The following is a 21,137-nucleotide window of genomic DNA, read 5'->3' on the forward strand; positions in this document are numbered from 1 at the left end:
CCCCACACAAACCTCCCAAGATCAGAACCCTCCCACACAGAACCTTAGTACCCCTCAGAAGAAGGGATAACAAATTAAACCAGTTTGAGGCTTTAGTCTAGATGCATTGGTGCTGTCAGTAAGAGAGATGCCATATCAAACACTAGCTTTAGAACAATGTTCCTGTTTGAAAAAGGAAGCAGATGTGGAGGCTTAGCCCATGGGTAGGCAAACGAAGGCCCGGGGGCCAGATCCAGCCCAATCACCTTCTAAATCCGGCCCATGGACAGACCGGGAATCAGCGTGTTTTTACATGAGTAGAATGTGTCCTTTTATTTAAAATGCATCTCTGGGTTATTTGTGGGGCATAGGAAGTCGTTCATTCCTCCCCCCAATCTAGTCCAGCCCCCCACAAGGTCTGAGGGACAGTGGACCGGCCCCCTGTTGAAAAAGTTTGCTGAGCCCTGGCTTAGCCCTTCAAAAGTTGTTTTCCACTGTTAACAGAATCACCAGTGATCTTGACACTCAAGAATACAGTGGTGCCTCACAAGACGAAATTAATTCGTTCCGCGAGTTTTGTCGCCTTGCAATTTTTTTCGTCTTGCGAAGCACGGTGTCGGAAAAGTTTTGGAAAAGCTTCAAAAATCACCAAAGTCTTCAAAAACCTCAAAAAAGGCTACCACACCGTGTTCTATGAGTTGCTCCTCGAAGTCAAGTCGCAACTGTATTAACTGTGTTAAGAAAAAGGAAACAAACTTGCAAGACGTTTCCATCTTGCGAAGCAAGCCCATAGGGAAAATCGTCTTGCGAAGCAGCTCAAAAAACAAAAAACCCTTTCGTCTTGCGAGTTTTCCGTCTTGCGAGGCATTCGTGTTGCGAGGTACCACTGTATTGGAACCAATTCTAGGTGTTTGTGTGACCATATTGACAAGAGCAGCAAGACCCAGGAAAAATCCTATGTATGTGTACTTAAAAAGGGGGGTTGCCCCAGTGTGTCCAGTGGAACACAGGTCACTTCCAAACAACCTGTTTAATGAACATTCATCCTGATTTGTTTGCACAAAATTGGCAGGGAGATTATGTGACACAGACTGTCTATTGAACATGCATTTGTTTGTGGGGGGGAGGTTAGATGACATTGTGTCAAGCAGTTGTTACCCCACACTTTCCAGTGCATTTCCCCATTAATTTCTTTATTGAAAAGAAGTCATTTTTTTAAAGGAGTGGGTTTGTTGTGCAAGAGTGCCATGTCCACTTTCATCTGCACAAACTTAATTTGCCCTCATGCCACTGAATCTCACCTGCAACATACTGAGAGTCTGGAGGCAATTTTGCAATCAAGGTAAGTTAGCACCGAATTGCCACCTAGCAATGTAATCCTAACCATGTCTACCCAGGTGTAAGTCCCGTTGAATTCAGTGAGGCTTCCATGCAGGTAACTGGGGTCAGGACTGCAGCTTAAGGCTCTGGACGCTTTCTTAGAAGTAAGCCCCACTGAACTCAGTGGACCTTACTTTCGAGTAGGCATGCCCAGGCAGTGGCGTAGCGTGGGGGTGCAGGGGGGCCCCGCTGCACCGGGCGCAACATCTGGGGGGGGGCGCGCTCGCACTCGCAGCTCTCTGCCCCTACCTGGCTCACTCACTCTCTCTCAGCGCTGTCATGGTTGGTGTTTTCTCCTGTAAACAATGCTGCATATTGCTTTCCTTGCATGCTTTTTCAGAAGGCTAAAGGGGGCGCAAATTACTTGCCTTGCCCCGGGTGCTGACAACCCACGCTACGCCACTGTGCCCAGGACCAGCTTGCAAAGAGTTGCAAATGCATTAGGGTAACCTAATGCATTGTTTCATTTGTGCAAGGATTTACATCTGCACAATGCAACTTTCTCCTGACTCCTCCCCTTGCACATGCCCCATGCCCTCCCCACATCAGCTCTGGAGGTTTGGGGGGAAACCACAGAACCATAAAATGGTACAGTTGGAAGGGACCTTGAGGGTCATCTAGTCCAATCCCCCACAATGCAGGAATCCTGTCCCCAACTTGGGGCTCAAATTATCCTTGCACTAACAGAACAAGCAACTTAGCACTACACTGAATACAACTCTATGAGTGGTATTTAACTCATTTCTGCCCTTTGAAATTAATGTGCCTAAGTTAGTCATGTCTATTCACTTTGATGAGACTCCTCTCATTAGGACTATTTTATTTTCCAGGTGAGTCTTTCAAAACTAGGGTGCTCTCCTGAAATGGCAACAATTAGAAATTCAGAAGCTAATGTTTAAGAATTCACATGACATTATCAGAGAGTTTCATGAAATTCAAACAGCACTACTACTTCTCCCCCCCCCTCCCCGTACCCTCCTCTGCTGTTCAAGAAATTGTGTACTAGAGAATATTGTGCTGGCCTACTTAAGCACTCCTGCCTCTGTGTTGCATTGTGGCCCCTGGTGCGCACGCAGGCATTCCTCCATTACATGAAATTATTATTTCCCAATGAACCACCACAGCTCCATAGTTGCACATCCATCACGCCTTTGACAACAGAATCAAAGACCTGTAATTATCTAAACGATCATACCTGTTACAAATTAATATTCTATGCAGGCTCAGGTTGTTGCTGATAGGTTTTTTAATGGAAACACTTTAAAGTGGGAGTAGGCACCATTTAAGAGACAGGATATTCAGCATAATAGTCAGATCAGCAGCAATCAGATTCAAACAAGTACTGAGAACCGCAAATAATCCTGATGAACCAAGCTTGTTTAAGGTAATATGGAAGCTTAAGCACTGGGAAATAAAAGGCATCTTCTACTAATTATTAAAGTGATACATAAAGCAGCAAACATACCGTATTGGCCCCCAGTGAGAACTTTCTCCATGAGTTAAGCTAGAGGTGGGATCTCACGGAGCTGTTTGTGTTGTGGTAAAGCGGATTGTTCAATTAGCTGTTTAATTAATTAACTAAATTAACGAATTAGCAATGGATGTGCTTTGGAAGGAAGAGTTTGGGGGAAGAGAGGGGAGGGAGCACACCGTATAACTTTTCTGAGGCAGGTCCAGGGATAAGGGCAGAAAGGTTGATGCTGTTGAAGGTAGTAGTATCCCTCTTGGTGTCTGAGAATGATGAGCCAAGACGTGGTGGAGCATGACTGTGGACAAAGGCAGAGGTGGATTTAGGGCAGCGCAACAGGTTTTGCTGCAATGGGTGCTGAGCCTAGGGAGTGCAGCAGAGCGTCACAACTATGACATGGTGAACTGAGGAGAACAGAAGATGACAGGTGGGAGGGCAATTTTGGGCTTGCACAGGGAGCCACTGAAATTTCAAAGTCCAAAGTCTGCCCCTGACAAACGGATAGGGTAGAGTAAAGCCATAGACTGGGGGCTTTAAAGATGACCATGCAGCTCCCTAACCTTAAAATGGAATAACACTTTTCTGAATGGCAAGGGAGAACAGATTTTTATTTTTTAAAGAGATTTCCCCTCCAAACTAGGGACCAGATTTTTGAATGTAAGTGGGGTCAATATGTTCCTTACTTACATTATTTAAAGCCTGGAGTCCATGTTCAGTTTGGAGGAACAGTGGGACCGGGGATAAGTTTTGAAAGCAGCCTGACCCAGCCCATTTCCCTGACTGGGGCAATCCCACTACGGATGCAGACGGCAGGGTGGGAAGTGGGGGAAACATATAACTACAGAGGGGGGAAGGGGTTGGCAAAAAGACTGGAAGCCTTAATAGCCCTCAGTCCCATCAAACTTGGTGGTGCTAAGTAAAAAAACAGTTTTCTCATCTTTTCCACCCAGGAGATGCACATCCTCCTGACACAAGAGAAGGTTGCACATCTCCCAGGTAGAAGAATGTGCAGGGCCTTGTTGTTGTTGTTTAGTTGTTTAGTCGTGTCCGACTCTTCGTGACCCCATGGACCAGAGCACGCCAGGCACTTCTGTTCTCCACTACCTCCCGCAGTTTGGTCAAACTCATGCTGGTAGCTTCAAGAACACCACCCAACCATCTTGACCTCTGTCGTCCCCTTCTCCTTGTGTCCTCCATCTTTCCCAACATCAGGGTCTTTTCCAGGGAGTCTTCTCTTCTCATGAGGTGGCCAAAGTCTTGGAGCCTCAGCTTCAGGATCTGTCCTTCCAGTGAGCACTCAGGGCTGATTTCCTTCAGAATGGATAGGTTTGATCTTCTTGCAGTCCATGGGGCTCTCAAGAGTCTCCTCCAGCACCAGGATTCAAAAGCATCCATTCTTCGGCCATCAGCCTTCTTCATGGTCCAGCTCTCACTTCCATACATCATGACTGGGAAAACCATAGCTTTTACTATACGGACCTTTGTTGGCAAGGTGATGTCTCTGCTTTTTAAGATGCTGTCCAGGTTTGTCATTGCTTTTCTCCCAAGAAGCAGGCGTCTTTTAATTTCGTGGCTGCTGTCACCATCTGCAGTGATCATGGAGCAAGGCCTAGGAAGGTAAAAACCTGGTGCTTCTTCATAATCAGTGTTTAGGAGCATCCCAGACCTTGAGATTTCAGGGCTCAAACCTGAGACCCAGGGGTGGGCCCCAGTGATGTCATTAAGCACGATACTTCAAGCATTAACCAGAGTTTCTGACAGTGTAGCATTAAAAAAAGAAAGAAAGAAAGAAAGACTAACAAATGAGCAAATATGCCGCTGGTTGGACATTAAGAAAAGGCATGTTCCCAGGTCCAGCAGAAGTGAGAACATCATTCCTTCCCACATGCTGAGGGAGCCTGAGTAGGCAACATTTACTCTAGCCTACCTGCTTCTGGGCAGAAGGGTTTAAGTGCCCCCGGGCCAGGCAGCTCATGTGAAGGCTATTGTTGGATGAGGGGAGCCTAGTGTGGTGATTTTAGAGGGGGACACTCCCAGACAGGAGGACAGACAACAGATGCCCCCGAAGGCTGCAATTCAAAACACACTTACTGAGGAGTATGAAAATAGAGGCCTTTGCTGTTCTTCTGGCCCTATGCCTTGGTATAAATTAATTTCATCCTCAATATTTCTTTTTTTAAAAAATCTTTTCCTTTCCTTTAAGTGTTCTCTATTTGGGTTACAAATCCTACAAGCTCCTTCATGAAATTAGACTCTTAACACCTACGTTTCCACCCATGTAGAACGCTGTATCAAAGTGTCTTTGTTCTTTGTTTCCCCTTAAATGTTCCTGTTCTCATTCATTATTCTCTAAATACACGCCCATCTCACTTGTTACTACAAATCACTCAATGCAACCAGTACACATTCCACACACAAAAATAATTTGAAGTGCTTAAACTGTAATGAAATTGCTATGACTGCCAATCAATTTCCATATGTCAGCGCAATCCTTAATCTGCTCAGTTCCCATCAGTCACTTGTGTCTTCTCTGCACACGTTGAATGTGCATTCCAGATGGGACGACAGGAGCCCCTTCCCCACTCACTCCACAGTGGCAAATTAATGATTTGTTTTTGTAGGGTTAGTACTTCAGTGGGTGGAGATGGTGGTTGCAGTATCTGCATTCATTGCATCCCAGACTGTGTTTACTTTGCTGTTTCCATCAGATACATTGCACTTGCACCGTTGGTGTTTGAAACCAAGTACACATGATGTTGGCCCCAATTGACATGTATCCTGTAGTTTCCTGAGAAACAATGGCATCCAGTACATTTTCTAATTTGAAAACATAAGCTGAGGTTAAACTAAGATATGCACACTTCAGGCAGCTGTTGTACATGAGCAGATGGCAGCACCATTGAATAGGGGTTCGGAACAGGGAAATAAATCAATAAGGAGCATCAGGTGAGGACATTTCCACCCCTCTTTGCTGTGTATAACAAGGTAAAAGAAGAGACTTGAAACCCAGCATGGGAAAAAGATCTCACTGCCTTTTAAGCCACAAACGTACGTATATGCGCCAGGGACTGCCAGGGCCACCAAAGAGTGTGTGGTAGAGGCAGGGGACCAGGCGGGAGGAGGGAGTCAGGGCAGTCCGAGGCAGAGGAAGGCATGCAGGATGTAGCTGAGGAAGAAGGGGCAGTTCAGGCAACGGATGGGTCAGTAGATCCCCCACCCCAGAGTCTCCTGGAACCAGGAGGGGCTTGAAAAAGGCAGAGCAGCAATGACTTCCATCTCAGATGGTGGGCAAGGAGCCCATCGGAGGAGGGTATATAAGCCAAAGGAGCAGAGGGGCCCCACTGTTGCTGCAACTGCTCCATAAGGCCCAGACCTGCGGACAACTGTCTACAGGCTCGAAGCAGGCATGCGTTGTGTGAATCTGGAGCACCACGGAAGCTGCTGCAAAGGTTTCTCTTGCCAATAGACTTAAATATCAGATGTGTGTATTCTTTATCTGGGAGAGGTCATGACCATACATAGCTTCTATAGTCTACTTGGAAATAAGTCCCTTTTCTAGAAAATTTATTATAAAAGATACTTGTCAGAGCACATTTGAGAACGTCTTCCTCCTTCTCTTCTTACTGTAACCTTTCCTTCACATTTAAAGCCATCACTTTAAAAACAACAAAAAACAACAGTGGTGCCATTCGGTGCTTTTTTCTGGGGGGTACGCATACCCCTAAACATTTTGTGAATCTAAGTTTGGCCTCATTGAAGGGCAGAATTTCAATATGAGAAGGAAAATGAGAGTATCCCTAAACATTTTTTTTTAAGAAAAAAAGCACTGGTGCCACTACATTTTTGTTTCTTTAACAATGGATTCTACTGCAACAATTCAGATTTGCAAGACTCTTTAGGAATGTGGAGGTAGGGGAAAAATAATACTCCCAGGTTCAGCTATGGAAGAAAGAGCAAGGCAGCAAACAGCAGAAGCCAGTACTGTTCTTGGGGGACAGGGGGTCGGCTGGTATGGAGGACTCCCTGGTCCTGAATGGGATAACTGTGCCCCTGAAGGACCAGGTGCGCAGCCTGGGAGTCATTTTGGACTCAGAGCTGTCCATGGAGGCGCAGGTCAATTCTGTGTGCAGGACAGCTGTCTACCAGCTCCATCTGGTACACAGGCTGAGACCCTTCCTGCCCCTGGACTGTCTTGCCAAAGTGGTGCATGCTCTGGTTGTCTCCCGCTTGGACTACTGCAATGCGCTCCACATGGGGCTACCTTTGAAGATGACCCGGAAACTACAACTAATCCAGAATGCGGCAGCTAGACTGGTAACGGGGGGCTGCTGACGAGACCACATAACACCGGTCTTGAAAGACCTACATTGGCTCTCAGTATGTTTCCGAGCTCAACATACTTTTTTGAAGCTCAACATCAAAAAAACTAAGATCATGGCCACTGGTCCCATCACCTCCTGGCAAATAGAAGGGGAAGAAATGGAGGCAGTGAGAGATTTTACTTTCTTGGGCTCCATGATCACTGCAGATGGTGACAGCAGTCTCAAAATTAAAAGACGCCTGCTCCTTGGGAGAAAGGCGATGACAAACCTGGACAGCATCTTAAAAAGCAGAGACATCACCTTGCCAACAAAGGTCCGTATAGTTAAAGCCATGGTTTTTCCAGTAGTGATGTATGGAAGTGAGAGCTGGACCATAAAGAAGGCTGATCGCCGAAGAATGGATGCTTTTGAATTCTGGTGCTGGAGGAGACTCTTGAGAGTCCCATGGACTGCAAGAAGATCCAACCTCTCCATTCTTAAGGAAATCAGCCCTGAGTGCTCACTGGAAGGACAGATCCTGAAGCTGAGGCTCCAATACTTTGGGCACCTCATGAGAAGAGAAGACTCCCTGGAAAAGACCCTGATGTTGGGAAATATGGAGGGCACAAGGAGAAGGGGACGACAGAGGACGAGATGGTTGGACAGTGTTCTCGAAGCTACAAACATGAGTCTGACCAAACTGCGGGAGGTAGTGGAAGAAGGAGTGCCTGGCGTGCTCTGGTCCATGGGGTCACGAAGAGTCAGACACGACTAAATGACTAAACAACAACAACATGTTTCCGAGTACAATAAACAACTATCTGAAATTTAGAAAACATCTAAATTTTAAGTAAGGCAGCCCTATTCAAGGAAGTTTTAAATGACATTTTGATGTATTTTTAATCTTTGTTGGAAGCCGCCCAGAGTGACTGGAGAAACCCAGCCAAATGGGTGGGGTACAAATAATAAATTATTATTATTATTATTATTATTATTATTATTATTATTAGTCCACACACACAGTCTATTCAAAGGAAATATGTATGAGTAATGAAGGCAAACTGGCACATCCATTAATTCCATGCCTACATTCTTGTGCCTATGTCCTTTCTCTGATCTCTGTGTACAGTATGTTTAACCCACACCTGGAGGGCTAAATTAATATATCCTCTCCTATCTATTAAAACCCATCCTCTACTTTGTGTTGGACTGGAAAAGGCGAGGTAACACGCCATATGAGATTGTGTGTTAACTGAAGCATCTTGGGGGTCCGGAGGATTGAGAGATCCCCAGTGGTGACCAACCTGTTTTCAGATGCAATGGCTGATTTTGACCTGCAGAAAGGGGAAAGGGGAAAATGTAAAGAGTTGGCCTTTGAGCCAACCCCTGCAGAAAACCAGACATAAGATCTAGTTGGGCATCCTGTTCTCACAGTGGGGAAACCAGCAAGTAGGATCGGAGCCCAAGAGCAGCCCCCCCCCTCCCGGTTTGCAGCAACTGGCAGATCCAAAGCAATGCTGGGGTCAGGGGTGCCAACTTGAATAAAATATGGGAGGGTCTCAGGAAACCTTTTATATGCCTGTTGTCTTTGTCCATGGAGTTTTCTTGGCAAGGATACTGGAGTGGTTTGCCGGTTTCTCCTCCAGGTGGATCACGTTTGGTCAAGTGAGAGCTGGACCATAAAGAAGGCTGATCGCCGAAGAATTGATGCTTTTGAATTATGGTGCTGGAGAAGACTCTTGAGAGTCCCATGGACTGCAAGAAGATCAAACGCATCCATTCTTAAGGAAATCAGCCCTGAGTGCTCACTGGAAGGACAGATCCTGAAGCTGAGGCTCCAATACTTTGGCCACCTCAGGAGAAGAGAAGACTCTCTGGAAAAGACCCTAGTGTTGGGAAAGATGGAGGGCACAAGGAGAAGGGGACGACGGAGGACGAGATGGTTGGATAGTGTTTTCGAGGTTACCAGCATGAGTTTGACCAAACTGCGGGAGGTAGTGGAGGACAGAGGTGCCTGGCGTGCTCTGGACCATGGGGTCACGAAGAGTCGGACACGACTAAACGACTAAACAACAACAGGAAACCTTGCCCTGCATAACGGATCACAAGACACGGCGCGCACGTCATTGGTATGCCAATGCCCATCAACTTTTTTTGGGGGGGACTGGCCCCCTCAAATATTTTATGGGTGTGTGTGAAGGGACTGCGGCCCCTGGGAGTTGGCTCCTATGGCTGGGCCATCTGCCCCCTTCCGGGATCCTCTGGCCTGGATGGTTCCCTTCAGAATCGCGCCTTTGCGCAGCGCGGGAGCGGGGGCGAGGCGGAGCGCGCGGGGGTTGCGCGAGGCTGGCTCCGTTTTGTGCGTGTGCGCGCGGCGGCGGGGGGGGGGGGTGCGCGGGCTACGTCTCCTTCGCCCAGCGCGCCAAACCTGAGGGAGAGCGAGAGACGCCGAGAGCGCGCGCGCCGGAGCCTGAGGCGCCGTTTCCCTCAGCCTGGCGGCGCTTGGCCGTGCCTGCCTCGGCGGCGGCGGCGGGTCCGTCTTCTCTCCTCCCTCCCCACCCACCCACCGCTGGCTGCTCCCCGCCTTCTCCCGTCGCTTCCCTTCCCTCCCTTCCCGGCTGCTTTTGCCAGGCAAGCCAGCCTCCCTCTCGGCCTTCACTACCGGGTCAGAGGCTCCGTCTGAGGAGAGCGAGTGCGCGAGCCAAGCAAGCAGGCAGGCAGACGCCCCCCCTCCGCACACATCCACGCCGCCGCCTCCTACTACTCCAGCAGCAGCAGCAGCAGCAGCAGCATCCACACGCAGCCCGCCCTCTCGCTCGCCCGCTCTCCCCCCTCAGGCTCGCCATCCAGTTACTGTGAAACTAGTCCGTACTCTCCCTCTCTCTCGCACACGCAGCGTCCTGGCTGCCGCAGCTGCCATGGCCAGCAGCTCCCCGCGCACTCGCAGCTAGAGCGGCAGAGAGGGGGGGGGGGAGCCACCGCCGCCGCCTCAGCCCCGTCCCTCGCCCCGCTCCATCCTCCCTGCTCTCCGCCGGCCCAGACGGCAGGCGGGAGTAGCGGGAGCGGCAGGCGAGCGCAGCCCCCTCGCCCGCCCCTCTCGGCAGCCTTCCTCCTCCTCCTCCTCCTCGCCAGCCCCACACGAGCTAAAGGAAACTCCAAGGACACCCCGAGGCAAAGGAGAGCGAGCGGGAAGGAGAGAGGAGGGAGGCGGGCAGCAGGCAGGCAGGCGAGGGAGAAGCGCCCATCCCTTTCCCCCTCACGGCAATGTCCAAGGGCTTGAAGAAGAAAAGCCACTGGACGAGCCGAGTCCATGAGTGTGTCATCGTGAGGAGCGAGGAGGGCGAGCTGGGCTTCGAGCTGAAGGGGGGCGCCGAGAACGGGCAGTTCCCCTACCTGGGGGAGGTCAAGCCCGGCCAGGTGGTCTACGAGAGCGGAGGCGGCAAGTTGGTGCCCGAGGAGCTGCTGCTGGAGGTGAACGAGACCCCCGTGGCCGGGCTCACCATCCGGGATGTGCTGGCCGTGATCAAGCACTGCAAGGACCCCATCCGGCTCAAGTGCGTCAAGCAAGGTAAGCGCGGGGCGGGCCGGGGGGGGAGGGGAGGGGTTGGCGGCCGAAGGGCCCCGAAGAAGAAGAAGAAGACGGCGGCGGGGTGCGAGGCGCGGCAACTTCTCCGCTTCGGGGCACTTTGGCCGCCGTCCTCGCGGCGCCCGCGACCCCCTTCCTGCGGCTGGGGAAGGGGAGGCAGCCGTGGCGGCGGCGGCGGCGCACAGCCTTCCTGGATCGCGCTGCGAGTCTCGTGTGCCGCACGGCGGAATTAAATGTGCGTCAGCGGCGGCGGAGCGCCTGGAGAGCCGGGGGAGCGGAGAAAGTTCGGCCGGGCCCAGCTGGGACTGAAGAGGGAGCAGGCCGGCGGGGAAAGGGCTGGGGAGCCAGGGATGCGCAGGACGCAAATGTGCAGAGCTGGGTCCTGGGATATCAGAAAAAGCGAGTGCTTCTGAGCAAGTGCAGAGCGCCACCTTTTCCTCTCTCACCTTTTCGCTCAGGACAGATGCAGGGCTATCCACACTTACTTGGGAGTAAGCTCTTTTTCTGTACTGGGTGCTGAGTCAACATGCCTGTGAAAGGGCTGTGAGGCTGCCAGCCGCTGCACCGTTACCTGAAAGTGGATCCCGCTGAGGGCTGGGATCTGGCTCTACGAGGAAGGGCAGCATGGATCCAGGGCAGACTTCAGCCTCGGCACCGAGACTCCCCTCCCCGCCACACACCCATTTCCAGCCCGGGACGCGAGTAGAAGGAAGGTAGTCCATTGATCTTCTCTCCTGGCAAGGGGAGCGGTGGCACCAACGCGTGCCATGGAAGAAAGAGGGAGGGAGGGAGGGAGGAAGGAGGGGGAGAAGTGTGGCTAAACATTATGACAGCTCTGCAATAACGAGGCTTCCCTGGAAAGCATCCCCGGTGACTAACCCTCCCGGGGAGTCGTAGTAGCCGCGCCGGGGACCAGCCTGCGCTAAGGCGCCGCAACGTGCCAAGGCGAGCGTGCCAATCGCTGGGGAGGACGATTGTTATTATTCCGAGTGTGGAGTTGCAGCCAATAGGAGGGCGGGGCGAAAGCCGGGGCGGGACTTAGCTCATCAGCTGGGCTTCCCCCAAGATCTCACAAGGCGCGGGGCGTGTTCCCCTGAAGGCGCTGGCTGGGCTGCTGCGTGCCAAGTCCTTGACCACCACAAGCTTCTCACCTCTACGAAAATCAGCCGAGGGGTTTCTTGGGTCGAAAACAAGTCCTCTGGCATGCTAAAATAGTGTTCCTGTTTTTTTATTTTTGTTTAAAGACAGCAGAAAGCCATGTTTAAACCTAGGGGAAATTGGGGTAACGAGAACAGGCTTGAAGGTGCTTCGTTTTTATTTTTAGTGTTGTCATTGATTGGTAGCTTCAAAGAAGGTGGAGGTGGCAATGCAAGATTGCGAGAGAAGGTTTGCAGGGAAAGGCTTTGCTGCTCATGAGGAGCATTTAAGCAGCCCAACATACGAAAGCTTTATTGGAAAGCTAGCTAAAATCCTTCGGTTTAGAGCCAATGCTGCAATTATGGGGGAGGGATAGGAAATCTGTGGCCTTCCTTGCATTCCCAAACACGCATCATCTCTGACTGTGGCCGTGCTCATCACGGCTCATGGGGTTTGGAGTCCAGCAACACCCGAAGCGCCATAGGTTGCCATCCCTTTTCTAGAGTTGTACTGCTATGCTTCACATTTTAAGGTCGGGTGGTTTGTTAAGGAAGCTAAATCCATGTTAAGAAATACTTAGCGTTGACACAGAAAAGGGTAGGTAAGGTGTGGAGTCTTCCCTCTCCATTCCAAAATAAATAAATATCAAATATGTAGCGGAAAGCTGCCCTCAAATCTTGGAGTCCTAAATTAATTAAAAACAGATGTAAACAATAGAAGTTATTTACAGTGCATTGAAATAAATACGCACGGTGATAACCCATGAATTAGGTAAACAACTGCTGAATGAGGAAGACTGGCCACTTCCAGACTCCCACTATTTTGTAAGTGGCACTGAATAACATTAAGGGAGATTCAGATTGTGCTAGGAGAATGGATTTGGTGTTCTTGTGCAACAAGCCTGCTCTCCTCCCTCCCGTCCCAACTTCTTGCACTAAAGAAAGTGACGCAGAAATGCACTGGAAAGTGTGAGGTAACAGTTGTTTGGTATGATGGTGTATGCCTTCCCTGCAAACAAAAAGGAATGAATGTTAAATAAAACAGGTCCCCTGGAAGCAACAGTTACATTATACATGTAAACTGGTTTATGCAATATTTAATTGTTACGGCTTTATCTTTGGAACCCTCGTAATTGTAGCCTAGCGATGTTGTTATGAATTCTCTTAAGAGATCCCCAGGACTTGTTAAAGAATAATTCCTAAGGTCCACAGAGAAAACTCTCGTGGGTTAAACTGCTTTGAATTTGCAGTGTGGTCATGTTCTCAGAAATTCACTGGTAGGACAAGTAATGCTAATCTGTCAAAAGCAATATTCCACTACTACCAATTTGGAATGATAAACAGAATATTAATGGCAAAGTGTAACAGATGGCTTTCCTTCTCCAGCTTAATGTCCAGTGGCAAAGTTTAGGTATTCTCTTTGGCTAATTACTTTCAATGATTTTTGTGTTTTTGCATGCCTCAGATGATGGATCTGATCCAAAGTTTGAATCAGGCACTTGCAATTTTACTACTTTGTCTCATCTACTAAAGTCATACCGCTAAAACGACCATGTTTTGATTTTTGTGCAGCAAACTGTCACTTGGGTACTTTGTACAGTCCAGAAGGTATGAAGGCATGGAAAACTGTGCATTCAGTGCTGAGGGCTCAACTCTGTGGAACTGAGATTAGACAGGCCCCCTCCTTGCTGAACTTCACGTGCACAACTTTCCTCTTCCAGCAGGCATTTTTAGATAGTGCTTGGTTTTATTACAGATATAATAATTTTCCATGGATAGTTTTTTTATGTACACTGCTTAGAAATACAAATAATTAAGCAGTATATAAATGTTGCAGGGGAAAAAATTATATGGAAAGAAAGGGAAACCAAGTTGAAAGAGTTTTATTTTGTAAAACAAAGTTGATAAGAACTTGAGATCTCATTACTGCTGTCCTGCACATTGATTGTTACTGACCTCAGTGGGATTTACATGTATGTGACTACATAGCAAAACTCATCTTTTCAGATGTCTCCTACCAATTGAAAAGGCAGATAATATTATTGACAAATAGGCTAAAACTGATTTTAGCTGCCATTCCTTTTTACCTACATGCAAAATTATGGAATTTTTAAAAAAGATAACTTGCATTTTTGTCCATAGTTGGAAATGCAATATGATTATATCAGAATCTTCTGCCTGTATATGCCTTAATTTGTTCCTTACAGTAACTGGTGCTGTTCTTCAATGTCCTTCAGCTGGCAGCTCCTCCAAAGGGAGTAAGATACATGACTCAGCTTCCTTACAGGGGGAAAAACAAGTCTAGTTGATATACACATTATCCTGGTTCACCCCATCGCTCATTGTTAAATTTTATCTGTTTTGGAATTGAAGTCCTTCTTAGGGTAGCAATGCATTCCTATCTGTAATATTTAAAACATATGTAGGCCATTGACATTTTATGGGGTTTATTTACACCATGTGCAAATCACATAAAATTGAGAATTTGGGCACCAGTTTCTATGCAAACTACATTCATAAGACAGTTTCAGTGCAAATGCTCTTAGATTAGGGAACAGCTGGCAACTCCTCTGCAGGGAATTGAATGACTTAGCTTAGCCTTCTTATAGAAGGAAACCTTGTCCAGTTTATATATGGCCAAATGGATCTTTAAAAACGCAATCCAATTTAGTTTCTACCCTCCTCCTTATTTGAAGTACAGAGGCCCTATATTAAAAGTTTACTCCCAGTGAATTGTTTTCTCCAAACAGTGTACAGAACAAAGAGTCATAGCCAATGAATGATGTCTGTTTTTGTAACTTTGTTCTTGTTCTGTTCTGAGACATGTCAGATCAAGGTTAATTAAGTCATTATCATAATTTTTGCATACATTTATCAGTGAACCCCTCTATAAAATGTTTCACTGCAGACAGTTAATTAAAACATCATGACCTTGACTGGGGCCATGTGGCCATTTTGGCATTTCTTTCTTGGAATTAAGTGCTGTCAGAGTAAAATCACAGTGTGAGATGCGTAGGTAGGGCATTGACCCTCCTACTATGGTGGTTAAGTGTCTGAGCACATATTTTTCTTGAACATTATTACAAATCAGTTGTCAGGTTCCCTACAGAAACAAAATTACTGAATGTTTAATTTTGTTTTACAGTAACTTGTTGAACTCTTTTAGCACAGACAATTAAAATGATACATTTTTAATGATTTGCGGATCTGCTTCACTACATTCAGTTGCCTAAACAGCAAAAAAATGTTTCTCTGATGTTTTAGCGGCTTACAAAATTGACCTCTGGCCTCTAGCATATTTAGATTAGAAGAGCCAGCCTGTCAGATCTCTTTCCTTACAACACTCCAGGACTGAGCCTCCTTACTTGGAAGTAAGCCATATAGATTTCCGCAGTGCTTATTTCCAAGAATTTTATCCTAAGTAAGTAAGCAGGTGATCTTAATGGGTAGTGTGTTAACTAGGCTGGATTGCTTGAATTATGTGAAGTTGTTTACTCAGCAGGCATCTTGGTTTTGAAGGCAAGAGGTTAGCCTTGGCCTTTGGGGAGCTATAGATTGAAATCCCACTACTGACTAAATGAGTGATCTTAAGTAGCTGTTTGAGTGCAGTTATGAGCTATGCAAAGTTAGTTATTGCATCTTCCCATGCTTGCTTTGGAGTTTGTAATTGTTCTTGGATATTTAGCAAGTTTATAGCCTGCATTTAGAGCCTGGTGTGCTCTGGTCTATAGGGTCACGAAGAGTTGGACATGACTAATTAATAATAATGTGTTGCTGTACCTACACATTGCATAGTATGTATTGGCATAGCTATAGCCTTACCATTTGCAAGGCGAGTAGATTCTGCCAGGTTGCCTGTTGATTTTAGTCTTGTTTTAACAGACTATGGTTACAAATCAGGTGTGTCTACACTGTCATAGATGGCTCCATGACAGCCTAAATTAGAGTTGCCATACATCTGGGAATTCCTGGACATGGCCTCTTTTGGGGGTCCTACATGCCCATCTAGGGGGAATTCTACATTTTAAAGCAAATGTCCTGGATTTTGTTGTTGTTTTTTAAATTGGTTGTGGACTTCTCTGGTTCAGGTTGTGGTTTGGCGGCGGCGGCGGAGCTATCAGGCGATTGTGCTAAAAAAGCTCAAAAACTCTTTATATCCAGACCTCTTGAAATATGGCAACCCTAAAGTGCATTTTGGGAAGTGTACTCAGAAGCAGTATGACTTGAAAAACCACAGTTGTATCTAGAAATATGCTTAACAGGGAGCCCTTGCATCTCTGTTTATGATGATGATTCTACTGTAGCTCACACTTCTACCGTCAGTTTCTCACTTCTGCTCCATTTGAACCTTTTACAAGCTAGCTGTGTGTCAGAGTCTTCTTTTTAGATGTGTTAGCTGTGTTTGTGGATTTTATATAGTTGAAATAGGTAGCAGCATAGCAAGTGCTACTATGCTACTTTAGAGATTTGGAGCAAGTGCGTATTATTTTTTGCATTTGTCAGTGACTCATTTTGCCTGATTTAGGTAAACGAAATAATAAAGCAATAAAAATAGGTTAACTTATTTGATACATTGATGGTGGGACTAGAATTTTCCTTGTTCCTGGGGAGGCTATGTACATAGTGCTAGTTTGTGTAACCATTCTAACTGTTGGCAAATATTGAGTTCTTGGCCTAAAAAAAGGGACTTAAATATCAACTATTATATCAGACTAATATAGATAGATAGATAGATAGATAGATAGATAGATAGATAGATAGCATTGAATAAAAAGTCTGTGCCTTCACTGAAAATTAGGTAAAGCACCCCAACATAATATGTTGAATATTGTGGTCAATTTTAATACAGCAATGCAGTCGTGGACCTAAAAAAGATGTTTCTGTCTTAAATGACATAGGTACAGGAACATAGGAAGTTGCCTTATAGGGAGTCTGACTATTGATCTAGTAGCTTGGTATTTTATGCAGTTCAGACAGGACTCTTGCCAAGTCTCAGCCTTACTTGATGGTAGGAATTGAACCTGGGACCTTAAACACAAAGTAACTGCTCAGCCACTGAGTTATAACAATTCTCCAAGAGTTTACTTTCTTACTGTAATTGTATATTTCATATGCAAAGTAGTTTCCTTCTATGACATATGGTCCCATCCCCCCGGTAAAGCATATGCCTTGTCTTTTGATTTATAGATTTTATATGCCCCACTCCAGAGTTCTGACATTCCCATGAAAGCCCAATTTCCTAAATATGCAGTGGCTTTGGCTGTTGATTGAAGTTTACCTATTCCTATTGCATATGTACCACTGCTTTGATATTGCCCTGAATGGGAAGCCCATGTTCAGTAGGAACTCTATGTGACACCAGAGTTTTTCTGATGCTGTGGCCGAGCTGATCTTTTTCTTCTCAGAGATTGACGTTGTGAAACATCAGAAACCAGCATTCACATCTAGATAATTCATTTTTCCTTGACACATAGGATTCATTGACTTGAGGATTTAGTATTATATTGTTCACCAGGAGCTAAATCAGGGGTCAGCAAACTTTTTCAGCAGGGGGCCGGACTGCTGTCCCTCAGACCTTGTCGGGGGCCGCACTATATTTTGGGGAAAAAAATACTAACGAATTCCTGTGCCCCACAAATAACGCAGAGATGCATTTTAAATAAAAGGACACATTCTACTCATGTAAAAACATGCTGATTCCCAGACTATCCAGCTGGATTTAGAAGGCAATTGGGCCGGATCCGGCCCCCGGGCCTTAGTTTGCCTACCCATGAGCTAAATGAATTTGTATTTTAAATCTGTGGCTTCTTGTTATGAGTAATTTTACTTGAGGTTATTGTAGGTTTAGGTAGTCTCTTGATGTGACTCTTGATGTCAATTTCTTAGCCACCCCTTCTAAAAGTCTCACGATCATCAACCATTTTGAAGAACAAACAATGGATAGAAAACAATCTAAATCTTTTAAACAAAACATATGTTAGAATCCCAGCACTTTAGTGACTTTGGCCTGGCTTCCAAAGCCAAACCATACAGAGAAGACTATAAAAAACCCCCCTCAGATTATCTATTGTTAAATCTCTAGGAAAGGGAGTTATCCACATCTGTTCTGCATACCTCTTCACATAGACAGGTACAGACATGTCACCAAGTGCAGAATCTATCCCAAGTACATAACCTACATTTATGCAGTTATAACCTAATATTTTAGCATGTGTAGATCAGCCTTCCATCATGCATGGCGTTAATCCATTATACAGATGAATCTTTAAACTAGTATAAATAGCTAACTATGCTTTTGGAGAACAATGAATCATCACAGTAATTTAGGGGGGCCCACTATTGTAAAAACAAAATTTGCAGAGGGACACAGAAGGAAGCATACAGAGAGGTAAGTGGGTGTCAGAGCTGCTCTATAGGCTGCTTTAGGAGAAAAAGCAGGAGGTATGTGAGAGAGTCTGCTCCAAGGAACACATCAAAGCACAGATCCAAAAAGACAATATTTGATTAGGAAAGTCCCAGTCCATACAAGAAGCATTTAAAAAGTCATTCATGCCCAGTGGCTGACAATATACCTAAACAACAGCAATAACAATTTAAAAATATGAACAATTGCAAATGACAATAAGTCCTTCATTAAAAACACCAATCAATACAATATTGCAGGGATGTCCAACTCCCAAGAGACTGCGATCTATTCACGCTCTAAAAACACTGGCAGTGATCTACCATTGGGGAGGAATAGTCAAGGCTGTTGAGCTTTTTCTGGGGAGGCTTCAGAAAAGTTGTTGAGCTTTTCCATTACTTACTTCCTTATTTTTGGATCGATCTACCAGGATCACGAGATCCACCAGGAATGCCCTGCAATGATAAATTGGACATCCCTGCAATATTGTATGAAACAGTAAAAATAAACTAATTAATTAGAAACAGAATTAGAAAGAGTGGTAGGCCAAATAAGGGCTCACTACAATTAACTTACACACATTGGATGTCGGCCACAATTCTCATTTCTCCCCCCCCCCACATGTCTTGCCAGCTTCTCATATCTCAGTTCATTTTCCATTTCTCGCCATGGAGGTAACAACTTCTACTTCTCCTTTAAACTCTCACAACCATTTATTGCATGGATATTGGTCAATCTCTTTACATCAAACATCCCTTCTTCCAGGATTGTCATCTAGACAGCAGGGTTTTTTGAGGCTCTGCGGTGGTGCTGGTAGGACAAGGCTGGTGAAAACGCTCATCCCCTTGATGCTGTTCTCTCTAACATGCCTTTGCTTTACTGCCAAGAAGATGTTTCAAACTGCTGTGCTGATAGCGTAGTATGTAGGGCAGCGGCAAATAGAGCTAAAAGTCTGTGTTTCTAGCCTGGTGGGGAAATTGACAGACTAACAGCTTGGGCATCTTCATAGTACAGTGGTGCCCCGCAAGACGAATGCCTTGCAAGACGAAAAACCCGCTAGACGAAAGGGTTTTCCGTTTCGGACGAATTTCCCTATGGGCTTGCTTCGCAAGACGAAAACGTCTTGCGAGTCTCGCCATTTTTTTCTCGCTCCCCCCCCCCTTTTTCAAAGCCGCTAAGCCGTTAATAGCCTTTTAACAGCTTAGCCGCTAAGCCTTTAATAGCCGCTAATAGCCGCTAAGCCGCTAAATCGCTAATAGCACTAATCCGCTTAGCAGCTAATGGGGTTGCTTCGCAAGACGAAAAAACCGCTAGACGAAGAGAATCGCGGAACGGATTCTTTTCGTCTTGCGAGGCACCACTGTACAGAGATTTTCAGTTGCTTAGGGCCACACCAGACAGGGCAGCTCTCTCTCTCTTTGTAACATGCCATGCATATAATGCATGATGTGACATCATTACCATTTGCACCTCCTTGCACCAAGTTTACAAAATTGAGATGGAGTAAGTGGGTGAGAGTGGGACGCGGGTGGCGCTGTGGGTAAAACCTCAGCGCCTAGGACTTGCCGATCGCATGGTCGGCGGTTCGAATCCCCGCGGCGGGGTGCGCTCCCGCCGTTCGGTCCCAGCGCCTGCCAACCTAGCAGTTCGAAAGCACCCCCGGGTGCAAGTAGATAAATAGGGACCGCTTACCAGCGGGAAGGTAAATGGTGTTCCGTGTGCTGCGCTGGCTCGCCAGATGCAGCTTGTCACGCTGGCCACGTGACCCGGAAGTGTCTGCGGACAGCGCTGGCTCCCGGCCTCTAGAGTGAGATGAGCGCACAACCCTAGAGTCTGTCAAGACTGGCCCATACGGGCAGGGGTACCTTTACTTAAGTGGGTGAGACATCACATTGTGTGTTGCTTTTCTAAAATGTTAATGAAGAGAGGGTAAAGAGACACAGTGTTCCCTTTCTTCAGGACTGTCTTAAAGCCAGATGCTCTTATGAGCATGTGCAATTTTATGTTTACGTGTTTTTGGTGCCTGCTAAAAGCATTTCTTTTCACCAGGCTTTCCCAGATTAATTTTTGTTCATTATGAACACTGCTGGTTACCTGAAATGTGTGAAATCATTATACTGTGATTTATATTGATTTTGTGTTACGCGTTTTTTCTTTTTTTGCACACCACATTTTAAATGTTAAGCAGTTTATAAAGCTTTGCAAGCATGTGAATTAATAATACTTTAGTTGCAAGTGGGAAGTTGTAAGCCAGTATCCGTTGAATTATCTTGTAGTGCCAGCCTACTTTGTAGTGCCTAGCATTCTTGCCAAGAGTGCAATAAAGGCAATGACTGATTTGCACGGGGGTTACGTTCCTGACCCCCATATGCATTGGCTCAGCATGCATAAAGCCTCTCTGCCCTGCTCCACCCCATTATACCCCCGCCTTGCCCCCTTTCCCAGCCACTTCTGGGTCACCACAATGAGCGCAATCGTGGTTGCACGTCAACTGGATGCATGAAAAACGGTTGTTGCCTCTACTAGGGTGACCTTGGTCTGATCCAGAGAGGTAGTTCTTAGGCAAGAGTGCATACTGAAGGTCACTCTTAAGAAAGATCAATTAATGCCTTAATTAAGGTTAATTACTAAGGAATCTTGAACATTCACTCTTTTTTCATAAACTAGTTAAAACACATTAGGAGATGAATAATTTCTACTAAAATGACAATAATGTAGATAATGCAGCACTGCAGTTGGTCCATCCATGGTTTAGACTACATTTTCTGATATTTGCTCTTTTTAAGCAAGTGAAGATATAGGCATTTGGTGATAATTTTGTTATAAAAATAGTGGAATTGAATGAGCTATCACATATATGAAAGCTTTTTTCAAATAAAATATT

The 21,137-nt window shown here is 46.2% G+C and overlaps 1 protein-coding gene and 1 long non-coding RNA gene across 24 annotated transcripts in view; one reads left to right on the forward strand and one right to left on the reverse strand.

The window, feature by feature from the left end:
• Positions 1–2,587: 2,587 nt before the first annotated feature.
• Positions 2,588–11,385, reverse strand: LOC144329129 (uncharacterized). Its single transcript, XR_013394536.1, has 3 exons — positions 11,286–11,385; positions 8,433–8,462; positions 2,588–3,125 (listed from the first exon to the last, which is right to left on the reverse strand). It is a non-coding gene; the product is annotated as an uncharacterized LOC144329129 (long non-coding RNA).
• The window catches only part of MAGI2 (membrane associated guanylate kinase, WW and PDZ domain containing 2), a 597,762-nt gene continuing 586,508 nt past the window's right edge, over positions 9,884–21,137 (forward strand). For 9 of the 23 annotated variants that reach the window (XM_077935746.1, XM_077935743.1, XM_077935754.1 and 6 more), the window contains exon 1: positions 9,887–10,696. In XM_077935746.1, coding sequence (XP_077791872.1) covers positions 10,393–10,696 — 304 coding nt within the window. In that variant the 5' untranslated portion in view covers positions 9,887–10,392. Of the gene's footprint in view, positions 10,697–11,403; positions 11,428–21,137 lie in introns of those variants that run through there. The other 14 variants (XM_077935738.1, XM_077935741.1, XM_077935742.1 and 11 more) reach the window with 6 other exon arrangements.

The sequence above is a fragment of the Podarcis muralis genome, chromosome 10 (genome assembly GCF_964188315.1).
Source record: "Podarcis muralis chromosome 10, rPodMur119.hap1.1, whole genome shotgun sequence".
In the NCBI taxonomy this organism is placed as follows: domain Eukaryota; kingdom Metazoa; phylum Chordata; class Lepidosauria; order Squamata; family Lacertidae; genus Podarcis; species Podarcis muralis.